The 25,668-nt window shown below is 35.9% G+C and overlaps 1 protein-coding gene across 1 annotated transcript in view; it reads right to left on the reverse strand.

Annotated features, from left to right (window-relative positions):
* KLHDC1 (kelch domain containing 1) overlaps nt 1-25,668 on the reverse strand; it is a 51,667-nt gene that overhangs the window by 18,875 nt on the left and 7,124 nt on the right. The window contains exons 2-8 of the mRNA XM_082735209.1: nt 17,882-17,952; nt 17,092-17,209; nt 16,546-16,664; nt 9,872-9,950; nt 8,220-8,303; nt 4,223-4,306; nt 3,692-3,750 (exon numbers count right to left, since the gene is read on the reverse strand). Of these exons, the coding sequence (XP_082591335.1) occupies nt 3,692-3,750; nt 4,223-4,306; nt 8,220-8,303; nt 9,872-9,950; nt 16,546-16,664; nt 17,092-17,209; nt 17,882-17,952 (614 nt within the window). The remainder of the gene's footprint in view (nt 1-3,691; nt 3,751-4,222; nt 4,307-8,219; nt 8,304-9,871; nt 9,951-16,545; nt 16,665-17,091; nt 17,210-17,881; nt 17,953-25,668) is intronic.

Raw genomic sequence — 25,668 nt, forward strand, 5'->3', positions numbered from 1 at the left:
CTCTTAAATAAATAAAGTCTAAAATACAAAACAAAACAAAAACAAAGATGTCACAAGAAAAGAACATGACAGACCAATATTGGTCATGAACATAGATGCAAAAATCCTCACTCACCAAAATATTAGTAAATCAAATCCAAAAACTTAAAAGAATTATACACCATGACCAAATAAGATTTATCCCCAGTATGCAAGGCTGTTCAACACTCAAAAGGCAGCTAATGGAATCTACCATATCAATAGGCTAAAGAAAAATCAAATGATCATATCAAAAGCAGCAGGAAAATAGAAGCATGGCTTCCTGCTCATCAGGGAGTCTGCTTCTATCTCTCTCTCTCTCTCTTTCCCTCTGTCCCTCCTCACTGCACACACACACACACACACACACTCTCAAATAAATAAATACAATCTTAAAAAAAAAAAAAGTTTGCAAGCCATTCCAGGTCCAGGATAAACCTCTAAAAATTCCAAATACTGTCCTATTCTTAAAGAAATAAAAACACAAGTTCAAAAGTTTAACTTGTGAGGTAAGAGGATACGATACCATTCTCCAGCATTCTGGAATGTTCCAGAATAATATGGGCCATTTGTAGAAGATATAATTATTTTTTCCAAAATGGAAGTATTTTCATGGTTTGTGTTGGCTATAAGAATCATTTTGGTTACAAAAGATTCAACAACCACAGAAGTAATTTTTTTCACAAAAGTATTTTTAAAAAGGAGAGTTCTCTTATAATCCTGTCCTCCAGCGATGCAAAATAATAATAATTTGGTACATATCTTTCTAGGTTTTAATGTACATATAAACATATTTATTAAAAAATATAAATGGGGGGGTGCCTGGATGGCTCAGTGGGTTAAGCCTCTGCCTTCGGCTCAGGTTGTGATCGCAGGGTCCTGGGATTGAGCCCCGCATTGGGCTTTCTGCTTGGCAGGGATCCTGCTTCTTCCTCTCTCTCTGCTTGCCTCTCTGCCTACCTGTGATCTCTGTCTGTCAAATAAATAAATAAAATCTTAAAAAAATGTATATATATATATATATATATATATATATATAAATGGGGGGCGCCTAGGTGGCTCAGTGGGTTAAGCCTCTGCCTTCGGCTCAGGTCATGATCTCAGGGTCCTGGGATTGAGTCCCACATCAGGCTCTCTGCTCGGTGGGGAGCCTGCTTCCTCCTCTCTTTCCACCTGCCTCTCTGCCTGCTTGTGATTTCTGTCTGTCAAATAAATAAATAAAATCTTTAAATATATAAATATATATATATGGATCATATATTCTGTTCTTCAACTTTTTTCATTCAACTAATATGTTGTAGAGTATTTCTGTAAGTATAACTTCCTTTGGTAATGGAAGCATAGTAGCCACTGCGCAAATGTGCCATAATTTAAACAATCCCCACTTGGAAACATGAGGGCTGACCTCCAGTTCTTGCTTTTACAATAATGTTGTAACACAAATCCACACATGAGCATGCATCCAATTATTTATCTTTGGAGAAACTCTGGATCAAAGTAGAATTTCCATTTTATGTTTTTTTTTAAAGATTTTATTTACTTATTTAACACAGAGACAAAGAGAGAGGGAGAGCACAAGCAGGGAGAGAGAGAAGGTGGCTGCCCGCAGAGCAGGGAGCCAACAAGGTGGGGCTCAATACCAGTACCCCAGAATCATGACCTGAGCCTAAGGCAGATGCTTACCTAAGCAGGCATCCCTGGCTTGCATACTTGTTTTTTATTTTACATTTTAAACATATTGCCCCCCTCATTTTACATTTTAAATATATTGCCAAACTACCTTCCAGAAAAACTGTACCAATTTATACCCCCACTAATAGTCTTGTTATAAATGAGCACACCTTGTTATTTATAATTATTTTTTATCTGATAATTGAAAACTATTATTTTTAGTTCCATTTCTTTGATTGTCTATGAGGTTGAACACCTTTTAAAAATAATTTTGGGGGGCATGTGGGTGGCTCAGTTGGTTAAGTGTCTGCCTTTGGTTGGGGTCATGGTCTCAGAGTCCTGGGACTGAGCCCTGTTTGAGGCTCCTTGCTCAGTGGGGAGTCTGCTTCTCTCTCTCCCTCCCCTTACTCATGCTCTTTATCTCTCTTTTAAATAAATAAATGAAATCTTAAAAAAATAATTTTTGCCCATTTGTATTTCTCCCACGAGTTGCTCATTTATGTTCTTTGTCCACTTTTCTGTTGGATCATTTGTCTTTTTCTTACTGATTTTTTCTTTGTTTTAAAAAAAATTTTTTTTTTAATTTTATTCACTTATTTGACAGACAGAGATCACAAGTAGGCAGAGAGGCAGGCAGCGAGAGAGAGGGGGAAGCAGGCTCCCCACTGAGCAGAGCGCCTGAGGCAGGGCTCAATCCCAGGACCCTGGGATCATGACCTAAGCCAAAGGCAGAGGCTTTAACCCACAGCGACCCAGGAGCCCCTCTTACTGATTTTCTAAGTTCCTATGGCTTTAAGCCCTGTAAAATATACTGCAGGGGCACCCAGGTGGCTCAGTTAGTTACTCATCTGCCTTCAGCTCAGGGTCTTGGGATCCAGTCACACACTGGGCTCCCTGCTCAGCAGAGAGCCTGCTTCTCCTTCTCTCTTTGCCACTCTCCTCACTCATGCTTTCTCTCTCTCTCTCTAGCAAATAAATAAAATCTTTTTTAAAATACTGTAAATATGACTTTTAGTTTTTTGCTTGCATTTTCCAATTTGCCTTTTAACTTTGGTGAAGTTTTTTTTTTTTAAGATTTTATTTATTTATTTATTTATTTATTTATTTAAAGGGCACCTTTCTGGTCAGTCAGTGAAGCATTTGTCTTCAGCTCATATCATGATCTCAGGGTCCTGAGATTGAGCCCCATGTTGGACTCCCCTTTCCGTTGGGGAGTCTTGTTTCTCCCTCTTTCTGCCTCTCCCCACTGTTCGTGCTCTCTCCCTCTCAAAAATATGAATATTTTTAAAAATAAAAATTTTAACTTATATATTTGAGAGAGAGCACAAGCAGGAGAAGAGGGAGACACAATCTCCCCTTGATCCCAGGACTTGATCCCAGGACTGCAAGATCATGACTGGAAGGCAGACACTCAACGGACTGAGCCACCCAAGCACCCTGGGTTTATAGCATCTTTAAAAAAACTTTCTCCATTGCAAGATTTCAAAGATAATCTGCTATAATTTTTTTTTGGCCATTTCAGTTTCATTTTTAATAGTATTTCTATTTTAGAATAATATATAGCTCTGATTCCATCTCATTACACAAACAGCTGAAGTGATAGCTAAATAGATTTATTCTATTGTTAAATATATCCTTTGAACCACAATTAAAATCTGGCTTTTCCCTACTTCATTATGTTTACTTGTTATGACCCCAATAAATTGTTCCTTCATTTCTTCTTCTGACCAGTTCTCAAGAATACTTTGTACAAAACCAGTACTTTTACATAATCAATTTTCAACTGCTGGTATTCTCATGTTTTATTTAATTTAGTTAAATAACAAACTCTGCATTTAAATCTGTATATTCCTTGCTTAGACATATGATCTGAAGGAAAAAGATACTAGTTCAGTTTTAGAGACTCAGATTTGGATTATGATCCAAAAGACAGAGAGAGAGACAGACAGACACACACACACACATGCCTTTTGATTAAAATATACTTAAATCTCATACTTACCTTCCAGACCAAGTCCAGGTATCTAAGTTCAGATAGTGCAAATCATTCATCCTAGTTTGCTAAAATAAAAGTGTGTTAAATTAGTCTGTGTTTTACATCCTTCATGGGCTAAAATTTTGGTTTTAAAATAAGTTCAGAGTAAAAATAGACATCTCCATTTTACCAAACATCAGAAATTTATATATTGGGAAAAAATGCTAAGTGTTAATAAAATTAATCTAGAGCTACTCAATTAATTTATCAGGGGGGGGCGGGGAGGAAGAAATGGGTTTAAACTAACAGGATTTAAAGGTTCAGAAATTTTAAAAACTTTTCTGGTTATACACTGATATGAAGGATTCTCTTCACTAACCCATGATTCATAAATCATCATGATTCATGTATAGTCTGTTTACGGGATGGAAAATAAAAGTTACCGAACAGGATTTTAGTATCTTGATAATTTGAATAGTCTGTTGTTCCCCCAAATCAGAAAATAATTTATGTAAGTAGAATCACACATAAAAATACCATTTCCATGAAAACACTAACCAAAACACGTCCGCCAAAGATATAGCCCTTATTTCCAAGAATGGCACACGTGTGTGCAGCTCGGGGCTGTGGAGGAACTCCACCCTGCAAGCAGAGATGAGAAAACAGAATGCAAAACCTTGAAACATGTCTAAGGAAGTCCCACTCCTACGCTCAGTATGAGAAATACCTGACCGCCAGATCACGATTACCTCTGTAATTCAATAAAAATCCTAAGGCAAAATTTCATTCTGAGTAGTAATAATTATAGACAAACAGTGTTCTTCAAAAATGAAATTTAGGGGTGGCCCAGTCAGTGGGGGGGTCTGCCTCTTGGTTTCGGCTGAGGTAATGATCTCAGGGTCCTGAGATGGATCCCTGCCTCCCAAGGGCACTCAGCAGGGAGTCTGCTTGAGATTCTCCATCTTCCTCTCCCTATGCCCCTCCCCCGCTCTTATGCATGCTCTTTCTCAATAAATAAATCTTTAAAAAAAAAAGAAACTTATTTACTCAGAGCTTTACTTTTTAAAGTATTTTTCTTAACTACCTGACACTATTTAGGAAAATAAAGTTTCACGTAAATCTCAGCTTGAACTATAAAGATTTAAAAATCAAATTAAAAAGATTCTCTCTCTCTCTTCCCCCTTCCCTCTTTTCCCACACCCTTCCCCCACAGAGTTCATATTATGAGTGAGTAGTACACAATGATCTCAGAGACTCTAAGAAATTACATCCGCCCCCTCAAACTCTTGGGAGTCTTAAATCCTCAATAAGGACTTCACTCTTGCCTTAAGCCAAACATTGCTTTATCACTTACTAAAACTCTTCCCATTAACTGGTAACACTTTTCTATACTTTATTTTGAAAAAATATAGATCTCTTTTCCAGAGAAGTTTGGATTGGTGGGAAAAGAGAGAATATAATGGGTAGATGAATGAATGAGATTTAGAGGAAAAATTTTCTGCATAATTTCCAAGTGTTCATGGTGGGTGCCTTTGTGTATGCATTTCATTCCAAGTTCTGAAAGAACTTTTTCAACATTTTCAGAGCATTGGCTCCTGAATGTGGGCACAGGACATTTAAGCTCTACAGCCAATATCATAACTCTCAAGACTTTTCAGGCTTACTCGAATGACTGTCCTGAAGCCAACACTGGAAGAAATAATTCAGATATTAACAATTTAACACTTATATAAGTAAGAAAGAACCTTTTGAAATTTGATTCTCAGTCATTCCAGCAAAACACAATCATTATTATTACCCCATTCCTGATCTGAAATTTTGGAAAAATTATTCTACTATATACACATTGATAATGAAATAAATACCAAACTTCTGTCAAGTGCATTTATTAGCCACCTAAAGTTTCTGAATAAACTGAGTTCACGTAATTCTAAACAAAAACAAAGAAATGGTGATCCCAGGGTCCTGGGATCGAGCCCCGCGTCAGGCTCTCTGCTGGGCAGGGAACCTGCTTCCCACCCCCCACCTGCCTGCCTCTCTGCCTACTTGTAATCTCTGTCTGTTAAATAAATAAATTAAAAACAAAAACAAAAACAAAGAAATGGCATTTGCATTAATCTGTGTGTCTAAGTAATGCTCAATGCTTATTAAATTGCTTGAAATAGTGAAAACAACTTGAAGATTACTAGTATATTGCTCTTAAGGGGTAAAAATCCCATATAGAAAAAACACTTTCAACCTTTCCATTTTATAGATGACACACTAAATGGCTTATCTAAAGTATACAGCTCTTATAGGACAGAATTAGAATGCAAACCCAATTATTTTTTACTTTGACACCGATAATTGGTACACCCTCCATGCTGCCTTGTCTTTTGATCCCAATATTGGGAATAATGAAGTATTTTAAGAACATCTCTAAAAAATGAAGAGACATCCAGGCACAGCCATGTGAGAATTTTCAATAAAATATAAGAACTCATCAATAAAATATAAACAATATAAGAATTCATTTGAAGAAATCATCAGAGAAATTACACTGAAAATCTTGGTAAATATGAACTAAAATAGGGTTAAGTGTGTGTAAAATGTTGAAGAAGGCTATAGACTGAGGTAAGAAGAGAAAGAAGGAGCCCAAGAACTAATTACAAGCTACCTGAGCTCCCTTATCCTCAAGAGCACATTCTACTTTTTTTATTATTATTATTTTTTAAAGTAGGCTCCAGCCCAATATGGAACATGAACTCACAACCTTGAGGCCAAGAGTTGCATGCGCCACTGAATGGGCCAGCCTGGTGCCCTGACAGCAGCATATGCTACAAATATGCCTTCAAGAGCTGCAGACTCCCGGTTTTTCTCTAAAGAAGTAGAGGCAACAGATGCCTGAGAGAGATCCAGGATGAGTTTCAGTAGATCCAGTCTCAACACGGTTTCTTGGCACCAGCTTGCGGACATATAATTATCTGAATAGAGATAAAATGCTTTTATTTCATTAACAAAAGACATAAATCTTAAAATTCAAATGGATGTACGTCATTTGTGCATTTTTGTGGACAGTTTTGGTTTTGTCCCTTTAGCACTCCATTTGGCGCAGTTCTGGTGACCTATTACCCACAATTCTCTGCTCTCCTAGGGTAAGCCCGAGAGACGGGCCTAGCCTGTCATCTCTTTGGGAATAGGGACCAATGTAAAGAGTGGGAACTTGCCCAAATATGCAGAGTCCTCTTCTAAGACTAATTTATAGACCTTGAAAGAATACAGCACCAGTGGAAAGGACTGCCTGGATAGCCAGGACCACGTTCCCTCCTAAATGAGCTGGCTGGTCTGCAGTAGACAGAATGAAGCTAGAATACAAAGAGAAGCAAAGAGAAGTTGACGAAGAGCTATGGAAAATATTGTGATGGTATGGAGTAACTTCCTCTAGCTCCTGAGGCCCTAGTCCCTGAAGTTCTTCCACTATGTGAGCCACTCCAAAATATACCTTCCCTCTATGTAAAAATTCATTATGGCTTAAGCTAATTTGAATTTGGGTTTGCTCACTAGTTCATGAAAGAGAATAATAATGTATTTTTGTCATGCTTTAATTGTATGTAGACTTCAAGAGTATGAAATATGGGCTTTTCAAAATTATGAACTTGACTGTAAAAGGATTTAAAAAAAGATTTTATTTATTCATTTTTGAGAGAGAAAGAGTGGAGGAGAGAGAGAGAGAGCCCGTGTGCATGAGTTGGGGGGAGGGGCAGGGGAGAAGCAGACTCCCCCGCTGAGGAGGGACTCTATCCCAGGATCCAGAGATCTTGACCTGAGTCAAAGGCAGACACTTAACTGATTGAGCCACCCAGGTGCCCTAAAAGGACATTTTAAAAGTGCCATCATTACATCATACTTGTGGGTAAAGGACAATGATGGTACCCACTTTGAAAGATTTTTCTAGACAACTTTAGCTAACCTGGAGAAAAATAGGTGATTAAAAATAAAAAGAGTATTAGTGATGGCACTTAAGGGATTATATGATGATTATTATTTTTTAAAAGATTTTATTTAGGGGCACCTGGGTGGCTCAGTGGGTTAAAGCCTCTGCTTTCGGCTTGGGTCGTGATCCCAGGGTCCTAGGATCGAGCCCCGCATCAGGCTCTCTGCTCAGCGGGGAGCCTGCTTCCCCCTCTCTCCCTGCCTGCCTCTCTGCCTACTTGTGATCTCTGTCTGTCAAATAAATAATAAACAGAATCTTAAAAAAAAAAAAAAAGATTTTATTTTATTTATTTGTCAGAGAGAGAGAGAATGAGAGCGAGCACAGGCAGACAGAGTGGCAGGCAGGGTCAGAGGGAGAAGCAGGCTCCCTGCCGAGCAAGGAGCCCGATGTGGGACTCTATCCCAGGACGGTGGGATCATGACCTGAGCCGAAGGCAGCTGCTTAACCAACTGAGCCACCCAGGCGTCCCAAGGGATTATATGATTATAAACTCAATTGCTAAAATCCAAATAACTTAGCAAAAAAATTCTTTTAAGATATCAATGAATATACAAATACAAAGGTAATTTTTCCAATACTTACTTTAATTTCTGGTTGAAACCAATTCTGTGTCTTTGTATCAAATACATGAACATCATTATGCCATCCCCAGAATATCTGTTCTTCCTAAAACAGGAATTTTTTAAATATTTCAAAGCTTTTGTGAACTCTAGGTTATTGTAATAAATTTCATTGCATATTTACTGGTGAAATAATAAACACCATTACAAAAATAGAGGTTAAGTGTTACCACAGTCATAAAGCTAAAGTACACACCCATGACTCATAAAGTGTGGCCTCCGGACTAGTCGCAGCAGCCACCTGGCAACTTGTCTTCTCATAGCATTGCTTGCAGTGAGTCATAACTTTACTTGTTGATAATCTTCCAGTTCTCTCAAAGAATAATCTCTTTTAAAGTTGCAGGGGACAGAATGACATTTATATTTTGCACTCTGTGTTCCTAGACTACATGCTCAGAATTCCTAATCTTTACAATCAGGAACTTCAGTGGACCATGGTTCCTGTTTCCAAAAAGCTCCAATCACTTCTACTTAACGAAGCAATTTGTTCTTATAGATCAAACTTGGGCTTACCCTCTAGTTTGTCTTCTAAGATACAAAATTGTCAGCAGGGCAACCATTTAGCAATTACACTATATTTAGCATCTCTGGATTGTTGAGATCCTCTATTCCTGCTTTAGCTTGCCTCTGTGTCAGTTTTATGTTCTATGCCAGAAATACATCATTCATTTTTGTCAGAACTTGTCAGGCAATTTAAACACACTAAACAATTTACTTAATTTAAAATATAAATGCAATCTACTTTTACACCCAAAACTATGTGGTTCTTAGCCTAATGGTACTAGGAAAGAAAAAAAATGAGTAAAAATATGTAGATCAAAGTAATGGAAATTTATATTTTTGAAACTTATCAGTAATACTGGAAGTAACAAAATTTTAAGAGGCAAAAGATTTATACAATCTGAAGAGAAACCAGAGTATTAGTAACAAAACTTTAAAGATATTTTATTTTAAAAACGCAAAAATCTTGTAAATACAAAGATCTTTTTAAATACCCATATACAAAAAGATATATATGAAATGTACATATAGATTTACATTATAATGTACAATAATAATATATGCTAGTAAAAGGTAAAAGCAAAGAGCTACTATATTTGTTGATGCTGGGATCAATGGTTTCTAAAGTTATCTTTTAAAGGGTTTCATTTTCATGTCATGTCTTATTTCATTAGTAACAGTTTATTCTCTAGCCAGTAAGAATAAGTAGGAAAGGTAATATCACTACCAACCTACTCACTGTCAAACAGAGGTCAGCCTAAGCTATGAATAGTTCTGGTGGACACACCTAAAAGGAGATGTATTTCAACAACAGCCGTTCTGGTTATCTGTGAGCAAAGTTTTTCCAAGTTGTGCTAAAATCTCTACTTGTCTAAACAGGTACAAGTGATTAATAAAATAAGAAATTACTCTCCCAGTAGCCATGAAGGCTAATACCACTAGGTGAGAGAAGATGAGAGAAACTCCTCCAACTGAATCTAAATCCAAAAAAGAGAAAACACATTTTTTTTCATAGTGTCAATTGTGACAAGTTAAATTGAAAAAGACTGGACTCATTATTTCTAAAGACTTTAAAGGGATACTAAATTAGAGGAAAATGTAAACAGTGATTACCCAAGATGCATCATGAACATCAAAACAGTCTTGGAGTTCATTGTGTCTCCTACACCCATAGCCACCAAAATATATTAATCTGAAAAACAAATACAAAAGAACACACTTTAGAATTCTACTTCCAGTCCGTTCATCAAAAGTTGAAAGAGATCCTCTCTCTCACCCTAATAACCTAAACTAGCCAAGTAAACTAAAAAACCATAGTTAAAAAAAAAAAATCAAAGAGAGAAGGGAACAAAGAAGTCTAAATGAACTATTCCAAAAAGCGATGAACTGTCAATAAAAGGGAAAAGACCCGTGTGTGGCTACTCTCATTCCTGGTGTAAGAGCAAGAGGAAGAAGAATCCAGGACAGGTAGAGTTCGTAAAAGAAACCACCCAGATCAGGAGATCTGAAGGAAATACCTCAGAAGCATTAAGTCATTATAGCACACAGGATGGCTGCCCTCAAAAGACCAAGGGAGGAGGTACAAGGCTGAAAAAGATTTCCCAAGGTACAGAAAGCAAAAGGTGGGTCTACGGCCATACCACCCTGAACGCGCCCGATCTCGTCTGATCTCGGAAGCTAAGCAGGGTCGGGCCTGGTTAGTACTTGGATGGGAGAAAGCAAAAGGTGGGACTGGAGAGCAAAGAGAACTTCCTGGTGACCCAAAGACCTCCCAATGAGGCTATGAAACAGGGAGAGATCTTCCAGAGTTCTCAGGGAGGGAACAGTGTGAAGTACAGTTGAACTTCGTTAGATAATCTGCAGTGCTCAAAGGAGAGTCATGACCTTGCCTCAAAATATTTGAAGGCAATTGTACAACAGTTGCAACAGTTGCAACAATTCCAAACACAAATCAACTATGAATGAGACTGACTAAACTACCACTGACTCTAGCAGCCCAAGAAAAACAGAAAGGCCATGTCCTTTTCTGGAAATGAATATTTTTCTCTAAACCTTATTATTCTTTCATAGAGAATGTCTGGAATGTGGTGAAAAAATTACAAGATACATGAAAAGGCCAAAAAAAAAAAAGTGACCTATGATTAAGAGAAAGGTCAATATTAGCTGACCCCAAGGTGGCCCAGATAGTGGAATGATCAGACATGGCATCTACAATAACTATGATAAAGATGCCAACAGATCTAGTTTGTAACAAGTGGAAAACATGCAAGAACAACAGAGCAATTTCAGTAGAGATGTGGAACCATGAAAAAGAACTGCTAGGGGCACCTGGGTGGCTCAGTGGGTTAGGCTGCTGCCTTCGGCTCAGGTCATGATCCCAGGGTCCAGGGATCAAGTTCTGCATGGGGCTCTAGTCCCGCATGGGGCTCCATGCTCAGTGGGGAGCCTGCTTCTCCCTCTGCCTGTGCTTCCTCCTTGCTTGTGCTCTCTCTCTGACCAATAAATAAATAAAATCTTAAAAAAAAAAAAGTATCCAAATTAAAACAAAGAGAAGAAAAGAGATTGGGTGGGGGGAGTGGGAATCCAAGGAGCCCAAGCTCTGTAGAGCAATACGAAATGGTCTTCTATCATATAACAGGAATCCCAGGAGAAGAGACAAATAAACGTCTAGGAGAAATGTTTGATAATTACTAAGAGCTTCCTGAAACTGATGAAAGATGTAAACCCACCAACCCAAAAAGCTCAGTGCACTCCAAGAAGGATAAATACAAAGGAAACTACAAATAGGAACCTCAGTGAGGAGCAAAAATTAAAAAAACAGATAAAGAAAAGCCAGAGGAAAAAAAATACATACATGGGGGAACAAAAACATGAACGAGAGTGAATTTCTCATGAAGAAAAATGGAGGCCAAAAAGCAATGTAAAAAAATCTTTAAAGTGCTGAAAGAAAATAAAAATGTCAACCAATGGGTGGAGGAAAAAAAAATCACAAGGGAAATTAAAAATTACCTAGAAATGAATAAAAATGAAAATACAATAAAACAAAACTTATGTTATGTAGAAAAGGTGGTGCTCAGAGGGAATTTTATAGCTGTAAATGCCTACATATTTTTTTAAAAACATCTCAAATCAATAACATAACTGTATACACTAAGGAACTAGAAAGAGAAGAGCACACTAAACCCAAAGATAATAAGAGGAAGGAAATCATGAAAAATAAAGGAGAATAAGCAAAACAGTGAATAGAAAAATAGAGAAAAACAACAAACCAAAAGTTGGTTCTTTGAAAAGAACAACAAAATTGACAAATCTTTGGCTAGGTTGACAAAGAAAAAAGGAGAGAAGATTCAAAGCACTAACACTGGAAATGACAAGAAGGGACATTACTATCAACATTACAGAAATTAAAAGGATTATAAGAGAATACTACAAAAACTATGTCAACAGATTGGATAAGTTAGATAAAGCAGAATAGTTTCTGAAAAGATTCTATAAAAAATGGCTTATGAAGAAATAGGAAAACTGAATAAACGTATATAATTGAGTCAGTAGTCAAAAAAATCTCCCCAAAAAAACAAGCTCAAGGCCAGATAGTTTCAGTGGTGAACTATACCAAACATTTACAGAACAATCAATACCAACCTTCTCAAAGTCTTCCCCCCAGAGAAAATGAAGAGAAAAGAACACTTACTAACTCACTCTATGAGGCCAGCCAACCCACAACATTAGAACAAAAAAACCCTGCCTATGTCTGATAAGAGATTAATATCCAGAATAATTAAAGAACTCCAATAACTCAACAACAAAAAGACAAACCAATTTTTAAAAATGGGCAAAGGACTTAAATAGACATTTCTCCAAAGAATATATACAAATGGCTAATAAGCATATGAAAAATGGTCAAACCATTAGTCCCTGGGGAAAACCACAATGAACACCACTTCACACCCATTAGGATAGCTATTATTTTAAAAAAAAAAAAAGAAAGAAAGAAAGAAGAACAAGTGTTGGTAAGGACATAAAGAAATTAGAATCCACGTACACTGCCAGAGGAAATAGGATATGTCACATTCATTGGGGAAAAACAGTTCAGTGCTTCCTAAAAAAATTAAACTTAGAATTACCATATGACCCAGAAATTCTACTCTTAGGTATATATCCAAAAGAATTGAAAACAGGGACTCAAACAATACTTGAAAGCCAATGTTCATAGCAGCATTATTCACCACAGCCAAAAGGTGGAAACAAAGCAAGTGTTCATCAGATGAACAGATAAATGCACACAATGCATATAATGGAATGTTATTCAGCCTTAAAAAGGAATAAGTTCTAATATCATACAACTTAGTGAACTCTGAAAATATTTTAAGTGAAATAAGCCCAACACCAAAGAACAAATATTGAATGATTCCACTTCTGTGAAATATCCATAATAGGCAAATTCATGGAGATAGAAAGTAGATTAGAAATTACCAGAGGCGGGGAGAAAAGAGAATGGGGAAGTACTGCTTAATGGGTATAGAGTCCCTGTTGGGAGTGATGATAAATTTGGGAACTAAATAATGTTGATGGTTGCACAAAATTGTGACTATAATTAATGCCATTGCATTAGACGTTTAAATATGGTTAAAATGGCACATTTTATGTTATATGTATTTTATCATGACTTTATCATGTCATGATAAAGGTGTAGTAAAAAGTAAGTCTCTCTCCTACTCTTAATCACTCAGTCTCCCTATCTAGGGCAAATACTGTTTCCCATTTCTTGTATATATGAACAAGAAAAACTTCAAAAGACCAAAAATACTTTGTAGAGTTGGGATCAACTAAGTCTAAGACACAAAAGAACTCATCATAAAGAAAAGATTGGTAAATTAGACTATACTGAAATCAGATTACATTATTGAGAGAATGAAAAGATACATACCCAATAGAAATATTTACCGTATGTACCAAAATACATAGAAGAATGTTCATAGTTGTGTTACTCTAAAGAGTCAAAAAGTAGAAATGCCCCAAATGTTTATCAACAGTAGCATGAATAAATATTTTGTAGTATTTCATGAAATAGAGTAATATACAGGAAATAAAACAAACCATAGGTACATATGACATCATGAATGACTCTCAAAAATATAATTTCAGTAAAAGGATAAATTCTATAGGATGCCATATCTAATATAAAAAATTAAAAAATAACTAATTTAGGATACTAAAAGTCAAGATAATGGTTTCCTTCAGCAAGGAGGATGAGCATAGTGATTATGAGTGATGATGTTGTTTCTTTACTTGGGGGGGAGTTATGTGAGTTCATCTTGTGATAATTATTTAAGGTATACATTCATGATTTATAGTCATCCTATAAGAATGTTCTGTAAAGCTTCAATATCTACACTATTTGTACATTAACCAATCAATGTAACAGAATAGAAAACTCAGATCAAAATACCAGTGAAAATTAGGTGAATATATGATAGAAGTAGGGAAATAACTGAGTTACAGACAGCGATTCAAAAAAAGATAAACCTGGATCCATATCTCATAACTATTCACAGACTAAGTTCCAAATGAATCTACAATTTAAATGTAAAAAATAAGAAAAAAGGGGTTGAAGGCTGGGGTAAATGGGTGATGGACATCAGGGAGGATATGTGTTACAATGAGCACTGGGTATAAGACTGATGAATCACAGACTTGTACCTGTGAAACAAATAACACATTATATGTTACTTAATTTAATTTAAATTTAAAAAATAAAAAAATAAATGTAAAAAATAAAATGACAAAAGTGCTAGAGGAAAATATATAGGTAAATTAATATATAACCTTTTAATCAAGATTTCAAGATCAGGAAGCCACAAAAGATAAAGATAAAAAAGGAAATTACTGATAAACTTATCTAATAAGTTTTAAAAATCTGTTTAATGCATGCAGAACACATTAAGTAAACTCAAAAGACAAATGACAAATTGGAAAAATATTGTCATATCGTATCATGGTCAAACACTAATTTCCTTAATATATAAATAACTCCTAGAAATCAAGTTTATAAAAAGGAAAACTCAAATAGGAAATATTACCAAAGGATACAAACAGTACAGAGAAAAAGAAATAAAAATTGCCCTTAAACATATGAAAATACGTTCACACCCACAAAAAATATTTTTCAGTGAAAATGCAAAAATAAGACTGAGATATTTCTCATCTGTCAGTCTGGCAAACAAACAAACAAACAAACAATTGGAGTTTGCTAGCAAACTCTTGGCAAGACTATGGAGAAACAAGCATTCCATTGTTGAGAATGCAAAATAGCCCCACTTCTAAGGAGGAAAAATTGGCAGAATCTATTGCTATAGATTTGTGTTCTCCTTTCATATGTTTAAGTCCTAATCCCCAGGATCTCAGAATGTGAACTTATTTGGAGACATGTTCTTTACAGAAGCAGATCAAGTTAAAATGAGGTCCTTAGGGGAGGCCATAATCCAGTATGACTGGTGTCCTTACATAAAGGATAAACTGGAGACAGACACACATACACAGACAAACACTCTGTGAACATGCAGGTGGAGGTCAGAGTGATGCCTCTACATGCTCAAGAACATCAAAGATTGCCAGCAAATCCACCTAAGTTAGGGACAGGCATAGGATAGATACTTCCTCTAAACCTAGAGAAGGAGTCAATCATGCTGACATTTTAATCTTGGACCTCCAGTTTCTAGAAACATGAGAAAACACATTTCTGTTGTTTAAGCCACTTAGTTTATGGAATTTTGTTACAACAGCCTTAGCAAACTAAACATTTGCCAAAGTTAAAAATGCAATCTCATTTTATCCAAATGGATAGATCTGCAATCATTCACACACACACACACACACACACACACACACACAACACACAGAGTCATTAAAGCATAGTTTGTAATAGCAAAGGAACTGAAATAAGTATTGTTTTGTTTATACCAAATAAACTATGGTATATCCTCAAAGGGATACTATGCAGCTATTAAAAGAAAGAAAGGAAAGAAAAGAGAAAGAGAAGGAAGGAAGGGAGGGAGGAAGGGAGGAAGGAAATCAGCTTTCTCACTCAAGATACAGAAAGATGAAGATCTCCATGGTATACTGTTAACTAATGGAAGCAGCAGGGTGCAGAAGAATGTAGAGTACACAGCCATTTGTGTAAGGAAGAGAGAGAAAAAAGGGATACATGCATACACTCTTACGTATTTGCTTCTATTTGCACAAGGTAACACTGATGGCAGTGGTTTCCTATTTGCATCTTGGACACACCTGAGGAGTTTCAAAATATCATAACCCCAGAAATGACCATTTAATTGGTATGAGGTATCACCTAGGCTTTGGAATTAAAAAAAAAAAAAATCCTCAGGTGATTCCAATGGCAGACCAGTTTGGGAACCACTACTCTAAGAATACAAGATTATTTGTGTATGGTGGAAGGGAACAGAGTGGATGGGGATGGGGTGGAGCCAGACCTTTCACTACCGACTTTTTAATACGGTTTCAATTTTTGAACCTTGTGAATGTGTTAACTATTCAGGAAGTTTAATTAAATGATAAGTTTATTTAAAAAAACAGATAGTTGCTTTCACGATGCTTATCTTTATGACATGGCTCTTATCCAGGAGGCGGAACTGCTATTACCAACAGGATCAAAACAAGTTTGTAATTATACCTTGAAAAAAAATCCAGACTTTCAAGTTTTTTCTATTTCGGCCACTGGCGGTAACCCTTACTTAAGTGTAGTTAATGAGATGATTTTGCTGCATTACCTGTCTTTATATACCCAGCAAGAAAGTTTATCACGTGGTGTGGGTGGTTGTCCTTCAAAACTGGTGATTTTTTCCCAAACGTAGGTTCCATCTCTTGTTCGCAAATTAACAAAATAAAGCTTTTAAAAGAGGAGAACACCATTAGCAGAGAGGGCATTTAAAAATTAAGTCTGTGTCTGAGGGATATGTGATCCAAGAATTAATAATATTACCCTATTCTCTTTAAAAGTAAGATTTTTCATTGTAAAGTTAATAAAATGAGACTGTGTTTTAGAAGCAAAAATGACATGTGAGACATCCTGAAATGGATCCTGTCCCATCATGCTCTGCCCTATAAGACACCAACTAAGCGTGGAGCTAACTACGAAGCAGAAAGATATGGAAGAAGAGAACACAATGGCTGCATATTCCCTCTATTTTTAAAACTCTGTAAGCTCAAGATTTTCTATTTTTATCTTCTTTTTTAAATATGTGGAAACTTGTGAGAATAAGAGACACACTAAATATTACATTTTGCTGCATTCCTGAATTGAAAGAAAGTATTACTCGATTGCTGTATCCTTTGTCATCATATCCTCCAAAAACGTACAGCTTTCCATTAATGCAAGCACCACAACTTCCTGACATGGAGGTAGGCAGTTCTCCTTCCATGAGGTGCATGGTCCTGCAGCAAGAATAACATGCAATTCCATGACTTTTTAGAAAGGCAAATTAAAAATTCCCTTTGAACTCCATGAGTACTCTTTCAATGACAACTGTCACTGACAATTACAATTGAAATGCCATGGTAGCCAATACTGTAAAAACCCTAAGATCCATGGTAAAGATTTTCCAGCCTATCGGAAGAAAAACTGCAGAATCTTCTTGTATCACTAGAATTGGGAATTAATTGGTAGAACAAAGCAAAGCCTTCTGGGGCAGTCTCAGCCTTCAGAGGAATGGCAAATGGCAAAGAGCAGAGAGAGGAAGGGAGCAAGGGAAAGAAAGAGCCAGAGAGAATAAAGCATTCAAAGAAAAAGAAAGGGAGACAATAAATGTTGCAATATGTTCTAAGTTTGGTCTTAATTTCCCTGTAATCTATGAAAATATTTAAAACGATATTAAGATTGGACATTCTGGGACGCCTGGGTGGCTCAGTGGGTTAAGCCACTGTCTTCGGCTCGGGTCATGATCCCAGGGTCCTGGGATCGAGCCCCAAATCGGGCTCTCTGCTCAGCAGGGAGCCTGCTTCCTCCTCTCTCTCTGCCTGCCTCTCTGCCTACTTGTCATCTCTCTCTGTCAAAAAAAAAAAAAAAAAAAAAAAAGACTGGACATTCTGCAATTGAAAATTACTTACCATAATGCACTATCAATATCATAGGTCCAAATTTCATCATTAGGCAAATATACTTCATTGTCTTCAATAGACTAAAAACAGAATACATAAAATTATGTTTATCAATTACACAATAACAATTAAATAGTTCCTCAGGATGGGAAAACTGCGATTAAGATGCTGCAAAATAGAAAAACATAAACAGGCTCCAAGATGGGTTTTTCAATTTAAATGAAGATAGATCAAAAAAGAAGGGGGAAAAAGACATCTTCTAAGAACAAGTGGCAAACAAGAAACTTCTAGAATACAAAATAGCAAGTATATGAGTCTCAAGGAAAAGACTCAGGGTAATTAAACCTTACAAAAGGGATTCTGAGTAAGGGAAAATAGCAAAATAATAACATTCTGAGCAGAACACCAAAGACTACAGTCAGGAAGAAAAAGAGTATCAAAAAAGGACAATATGTTTTGGATGAAAGGAAGGAATTAAGAACGGAAATTTTTATAAGGTATATTAAGAGCACTATATCAGATATTTTGATTTACTGAACATATTTTTTGAGTGCCTACTATGTGCAAGGCATAGTGTTAGGTATTCATTAAATACAGACTCTAAGGATCAAGATAAATTTACCTAGTCAAAGTGACAACTCAGAATCTGAATAATCTCTAAAGAAGCTGATAACATAAACAGAACAGTACATTCTGACATTTATGATGAAAAGAGAAAAAAGAATAGAGAAAAAAATCTTATTTATATTAAGTCTAAAAACTTAGGGATTAAAACAAATCCTTATACAAATTCCCAAATTTATTGGTCTGCAAAATAATTCAAAAAAGCTAGTTTTAAAAATAGCAGTTTAAGTATTTTTAAAGCTATATGATGCATATATTATTTATACACTAAATATTATTTTCTCATCGGTTTGTTAAATTTTAGAAGATAGTATCTTGACTACCAAGTATCTGACTTCTACCACTATCCCACACACACACACACACACACACACATACAGAGCAGAAAATCATTCTGTTAATTCGAAGGAAAGCTGCATTCATGTCTGGTTGTAGAAGTCATATTAGATGGATAAGTAAGCACATAATTTTAAGAAGGAGTGTAGTAACCATATGATTCTAAGGTTTAACGGCATCAGGCTCCAGTAGCCTCATGCACACACTTTTACAACGGAAATATTACAAAAATAGATTCTGTCACTATTAATCCTTTCAGTGCTTCCCAGCTGCTCCCAGGATAGTCTACAGTTCTTCTGATTCTGTACTGTACAGCATCTGCTACCCTCCCAAATCTCATCTTGCCTTTCATTCACTATGCTCTAGTCTTCTTTCAGTTGCTAAATTTCTGCAAATTCCTTGCTGCAACAGGGCCTTTATCTGTCCTCTTCTCTCTTCTGGACATGCTTTCCCAGAATTTGCCTGGTTAACTCCTCATTCTTTGGAAATCAGTTTAAATGTAATCTTCTGTAATCTCCTAGAATAAGGGTAAAGGATTAAGATTCCTATTAAATGCTCTCCTACAGTACTCTATTTGCCCTTCCAAGTCCTTTGTCTGCATCGCATCCACTTACTACCACTAACCCATAGCTTCGTGAGTGCAGGGGTCATGTTTATCTTGTTCAAATTCTGTTCCCAGAGCCCAGCACAGTAACTGCACTTAAAAGGCAAATGTAATGTTTGTTGATTGACTGAGTGAATGGATACATGAATAATACTTGTTAAACTAACAGCAGGCTCATCTCAGCCTGATTAAAACAAAACAAAACAAAACCTCTTTCACTGATCTTTAAATGGGGTGGTACAAAAGAAATAAATCAAAGAATTGAAAAATTTGGACTTAGATCCTTGTTTTCTGAGACATTTCATTCTTAAATTAACCCCTCTTTTCTACATCATCAAGTTTTCCTTCTCTACTAGATCATTCCTATAGATATCCAAATATGCCTTAATATCACTCACCTTTAAAACAAATAAACCCTCCCTTAACTCCTTCTCCTAATTCTTGGCTCTCTTCACAACAAAACTTCCATTCTTACTATAGTGAATGTCTCCACTGTTTCATCTGTCATTTTCTCATCAATCCAAATAAATCTGGCTTCTGAACCCATCATTCCACTAAAATTGTTCTGTCAAGATGAACCTAAAGAAGAAAATTAGTTAACTGCGTAATCTGGAAATATGGCCCAGAGAGATGGAATATACAAAAAAGAAGTTAAGAGACATGAAGAAAGAGAAGAACTTAGTCTAATCAGAAGTTCATTAACATGTAATAGAATGAGGAAGAGGCAATATTTGAAGAAACAAAGGGTGAGAATTTTGTAAAACTGATGAACATCATCAATCCTTGAGATCTAGGAAGTCCTAACAAGATCTAAGCATACATAAACAGAAATCCATACCAAGACACATCAGTAAAACAACAGAACATCAAAGAAAAATATATATTCTTAAAAACCACCTGATAAAAAACAAATCACCTTCAAACAAATGGCAACTAATGACTGAATTCCCATTAGTAACAACCAAGGATTAGCCAATGTGTTTAATGAAAAGAACTGTCACCGTATAATTCTATAACCAGTAAAAGAATATATTTTAGGGGCACCTGGGTGGCTGAGCCAGTTAAGTGTTTGCCATCGGCTCAGGTCGTGATCCCAGGGTACTGGGATGGAGCCCCACATCGGGCTCCCTGCTCAGTGGGAAGCCTGCTTCTCCTTTCCCTCTGTTGCTCCCCCTGCTGTGCTTCCTCTATCTCTGTCAAATAAATAAATAAAATCTTTAAAAATATATATATATTTTAAGAACCAAGGTAAAATAAATTTTCAGGCAAACCAAAGTTGAGACAGTTGGCCAATAACCCTCATTTAAAGAAATTCTAATAGCTATGTTATTTCAGACAAAAGAAAAATGATCTGCAATTAAAGATCTGAGATGTGATAAGAAACAGTATGACAAGATATCGGTAAATGTGTGGGTAAATTTAGACCATAAAAAGGGTTAAAAAATTTTTTTTTAATGTTTAATTTAAGGGGAGGGAAACAGGATAAGAATACCTAGGGAAAGGGGTGACTGGACTTGAAATTTTCTAAAGTACTTGAACTCTCTGGGAAGAAAGAAAACTATTACCTTTGAACTTTGCCAAGTATTCATGTTGAAATAGAGTAGCTACTACACGGTTAGAAATAAATCATAATTTCTACACAAAGACAAAAAAAAGTGTAAAGAGAACCAAAAAAACCCCTTAAACAATTCTTGAAATGAGAAAGTTGAGAAGGAGGAGGAACAGAAACAGAGAGAGGCAAATATAAAACATATCTGGGGAAGCTTGGGTGGCTCAGTCAGTTAAGTGACCAACTCTCGATTTCAGCTCAGGTCAGGATCTCAGGTGGTGATATGGAGCCTCACATCAGGCTCCACACTGGGCATGGCACCTGCTTAAGATTCTCTCTCTGCCCCTCCCCCACCCCACTCCTGCTCCCCTTCTTTCTCTCAAAACAAACACAAAACCAAAAAAAAAACCAACAACAACAACAACAAAAAACCCACATCTGGGGACACCAGGGTGGCTTAGTGGATTAAAGCCTCTGCCTTCGGCTCAGGTCATGATCCCAGGGTTCTGGGATCATGCCCCACATCAGGCTCTCTGCTCAGCAAGAAGCCTGCTTTCCTTCCTCTCTCTCTGCCTGCCTCTCTGCCTACTTGTGATCTCTGTCAAATAAATAAATAAAATCTTTAAAAAAAATACCCCACATCTGGTAAAAATAGTATATCAGAATCACATTAAGTATAAATTGGCTAAATAAACTCTTCAGATAAAATATACAGAGTGTCAGGTTAGACAGAAACAAAATCCAGTTATTTTCAGGTTATAACACATACATCTAAAATACAAAGATACACACAATTACCATCAGAAGATAGAAAAAGGTATACCATGCAAACATTAACCAAAAGAACACTGGTGTAAATGTACTGAGAAAACAGATTTTAAGGCAAGTAATGTTTTAAGGTAATACAGAGTGAGGGGATCATTACAAAATAATAAAACATTCAATTACCTAGGTAAAATAATTCTAAAGTCCTATATATATTAAAAGATAGCTTAAAATACATTAAAGTAAAAACTGACAGGACCACAGGAAGAAACTAACAAATCTAGTCAGAGTAGGAGTTTTTAATGCCTGTTTATAGTCACTGATAGAATAGGAAATAAAATAAGAAGGATATAAGAGATTTGAACCACACAATCAGCAAGATTGATAAAATAGGCATATATAAAACACTTCACCTGATCATTAGAATATATATTCTTTATAAAAACAAAGGTATAGGGGCATCTGGGTGGCTTAGTTGCTTAAGCAACTGCCTTGCACTCAGGTCATAATCCCAGGATCCTGGGACAGAGCCCCACATCAGGGAGCCTGCTTCTCCCTCTCCCTTTGCCTATCCTCTCCCCATGCTTGTGTGCATGCTCTAATACTAAATAACTAAAATCTTTGTTTAAAATAAAAGAACTAAGGTACATTTATGAAAACTGATCACATGCTAGTCCTGAAAGCAAGCCTCAACATATTCCAAAGGACTGGCAAGAAAAAAAATTTTTTTTAAAGATTTTATTTATTTATCAGAGAAAGAGGAAGAGCAAGCACAGGCAGACAGAATGGCAGGCAGAGGCAGAGGGAGATAAAGATAAAATAAACACAAAAGAGAAGATCAAATAAACCAAAGCTGATGGTTCATAAGGCTGATAAGCCTCTGGCAAAATTATTCAAAAAAGGAAAGAAAGGAAGTTGCTATTAAATGATTTTAGGAACAGAAAAAGGGATATACCTATAACTACTACAGAGATTAAATAGAGGGTATTATGAACAACATTCTGAGTATAACACAATTAAGTTAGAAATTAATAACAGATACCTATAAAAACATAGAAATTTAAAATATTTTCCCAAACATATGGGTTAAATAAGAAATAATAGCGGAAAGTATAAAATATTGGGATTATAAAATAACAAAATACTGCTCATCAAAATGAGGAAGACAGCTAAAGAATTTTAAGAATTTAAAAGAATTTTAAAATCTCAAAAAGAATGAGTTAAGCATCCAAAATCAGAAGTTCAAGAACTAACAACATAATAAACCGATAGAAAGTAGGACATGAAAGGCAGACATTAATAAAATAAACACAAAAGAGAAGATCAAATAAACCAAAGCTGATGGTTCATAAGGCTGATAAGCCTCTGGCAAAATTATTCAAAAAAGGAAAGAAAGGAAGTTGCTATTAAATGATTTTAGGAACAGAAAAAGGGATATACCTATAACTACTACAGAGATTAAATAGAGGGTATTATGAACAACTTAGATTTATGCCAAGAAAAAAAATTTTTTTTTTAAGATTTTATTTATTTATCAGAGAGAGAGGGAGAGCAAGCACAGGCAGACAGAATGGCAGGCAGAGGGAGAGGGAGAAGCAGGCTCCCCGCTGAGCAAGGAGCCCGATGTGGGACTTGATCCCAGTACACCAGGATTATGACCTGAGCCGAAGGCAGCTGCTTAACCAACTGAGCCACCCAGGCATCCCTATGCCAAGAAAATTTAAAACTAAATGAAATAGATAGATTCCTGGGGCTAGTGGTGGGGGGTGAGGGAACCTTACCAAATTTGACTCAAGAAAAAAAAAGGAAAATCTCAACAATCCATAGCCTTAAATAGATTGAATCTGAGATTTAAAACCTCCCCTACAAAGTACCAGATGGCTTTACAGATGAGGTCTTCAAAACATTCAAAGAATAATTAACTCTTTCTTACAAAAACCATCCCAAAAATAAAAGAAGGAACAATACCCAATCCACTTACAAAGGGATGTTTAAATCCTCCCTCAATGAGACAAACCATAAGAGCCTCTTAATCTCACAAAACAAACAGGGTTGCTGGGGAGAGCGGGAGAAGGGAGAGGGTGGTTGGGTTATGGACATTGGGGAGGGTATGTGCTATGGTGAGTGCTGTGAAGTGTGTAAGCCTGATGATTCACAGACCTGCACCCCTGGGGCTAATAATACATTATGTGTTAATTTAAAAAAATTAAAAAATTAAAAAAAATCCTCCCTCAATAATTAGCAAACTGGACCCAGTAATGTATTTTTTAAAAATTATATTAACTTACATTTAACCTAGAAAATGCAATATTGGTTTAGTATTATAATACTATTACTATATATTATCCTGTTAAAAGACTAAAGGAGATAGGGGCGCCTGGGTGGCTCAGTGGGTTAAAGCCTCTGCCTTCAGCTCAGGTCATGATCCCAGGGTCCTAGGATCGAGGGCTCTCTGCTCAGCAGGGAGCCTGTTTCCTCCTCTCTGCTTGCCTCTCTATCTACTTGTGATCTCTGTCTGTCAAATAAATAAATAAAATCTTAAAAAAAAAAAAGACTATCTCAGTATGATGCAGAAAAATCACTCTCCAAAATTCAACAGCCATTCATCGGAAATTAGATGGAAGAAAACTTCAATTTGAAAACGGTTATCTACAAACAAATAAACAAAACACTAACACAAACATCAAACTTAATGGTTAATAGTTGAAAACTACTCTTCTGAGATTAGAAACAAGAAAAAAAAAAAAAACAGCTGCTATTTAACATTGTACTTTGGGTCCACCAGTGCAGTAAAGAAAATTAAAGGAATAAAATTTGAATGGAAGAAACAAAACTGTCATCACTTGCTCATTATATGACTATCTACATAGAAAATAAAAAGAAAATTAACAGATGAATTATGAGAATTAATGTAAATTAAGAAAGCTTGCCAGAATCAAAAGTATTCAAGGTTGATTGTATTTCAAAACACCAGCAATAACCAGAGAATTTAGTTATAAAAAAATTAATAGAAATAAAAAATACAAAGAAATAAATACACAAAAGATATACAAGATCCCTATGAAAACACTGTAAAACGTTATCAAAAGACATTAAAAGAAATCCTGAGTAGAGAGATATACTATATAATTGGAGAAGACTCAATTCCACAACATGTCTGTCACCCTTCTATGATCTAATGATTAAATACAGTAACATAAAATTTCAATAGGGTACTTTATTTGACAATCTCACTCTCAAGTTTATACAGATGAGGAAGCACTGAGAAAACAATTACACAGTTCCTCTAAGAGTTAAATGCAGAATAACCGTGTGATCCAGCATTTCAACTCCTAGGTACTCAAAAGAATTGAAAATAGGGGCTCAGTTATTTGTATGCCAATTTCATAGCAGCATTATTCACAGTACACAACCAATGGCAACAATCCAAGTATCCCATCAACAGATGAGTGGAAAAGCAGAATGTGGTACAGACATATGATATATCTTATTCAGCTGTAAAAAAGAGTGAGGTTCTTATACATAACACAGATGAACCTTGAAAACATCGTGGTAAGTAAAATAAACCAGACTCAGAAAATACTGTATTATTTCAATTCTTTATAATATCTAGAAAAAGGCAAATTCATAAAGACAAAAAGATTAGAAATTACAGGGACTGAGGAAAGGAGTATGAGTTATGGCAGAATGAATACAGAGTTTCTGTTTGGAGAAATAAACAATTTTGGAACTAGACAGAGGTAACATTGTATAATGTTATGAATGTAATTAATGCCACTGAATTGCACACTAAACTATGAGCTAAAATGGCAAATTATAAGTTTTACATATTTTACTGCAAAAATAAATAGTAAAGAAAACTACAAAAGCACAAAAGGCTCTAAAAAGACAAAATATTCCTGAAGAAAAAGACAGAGT

The sequence above is a fragment of the Mustela nivalis genome, assembly GCF_964662115.1.
Source record: "Mustela nivalis genome assembly, chromosome: 6".
NCBI lineage: Eukaryota > Metazoa > Chordata > Mammalia > Carnivora > Mustelidae > Mustela > Mustela nivalis.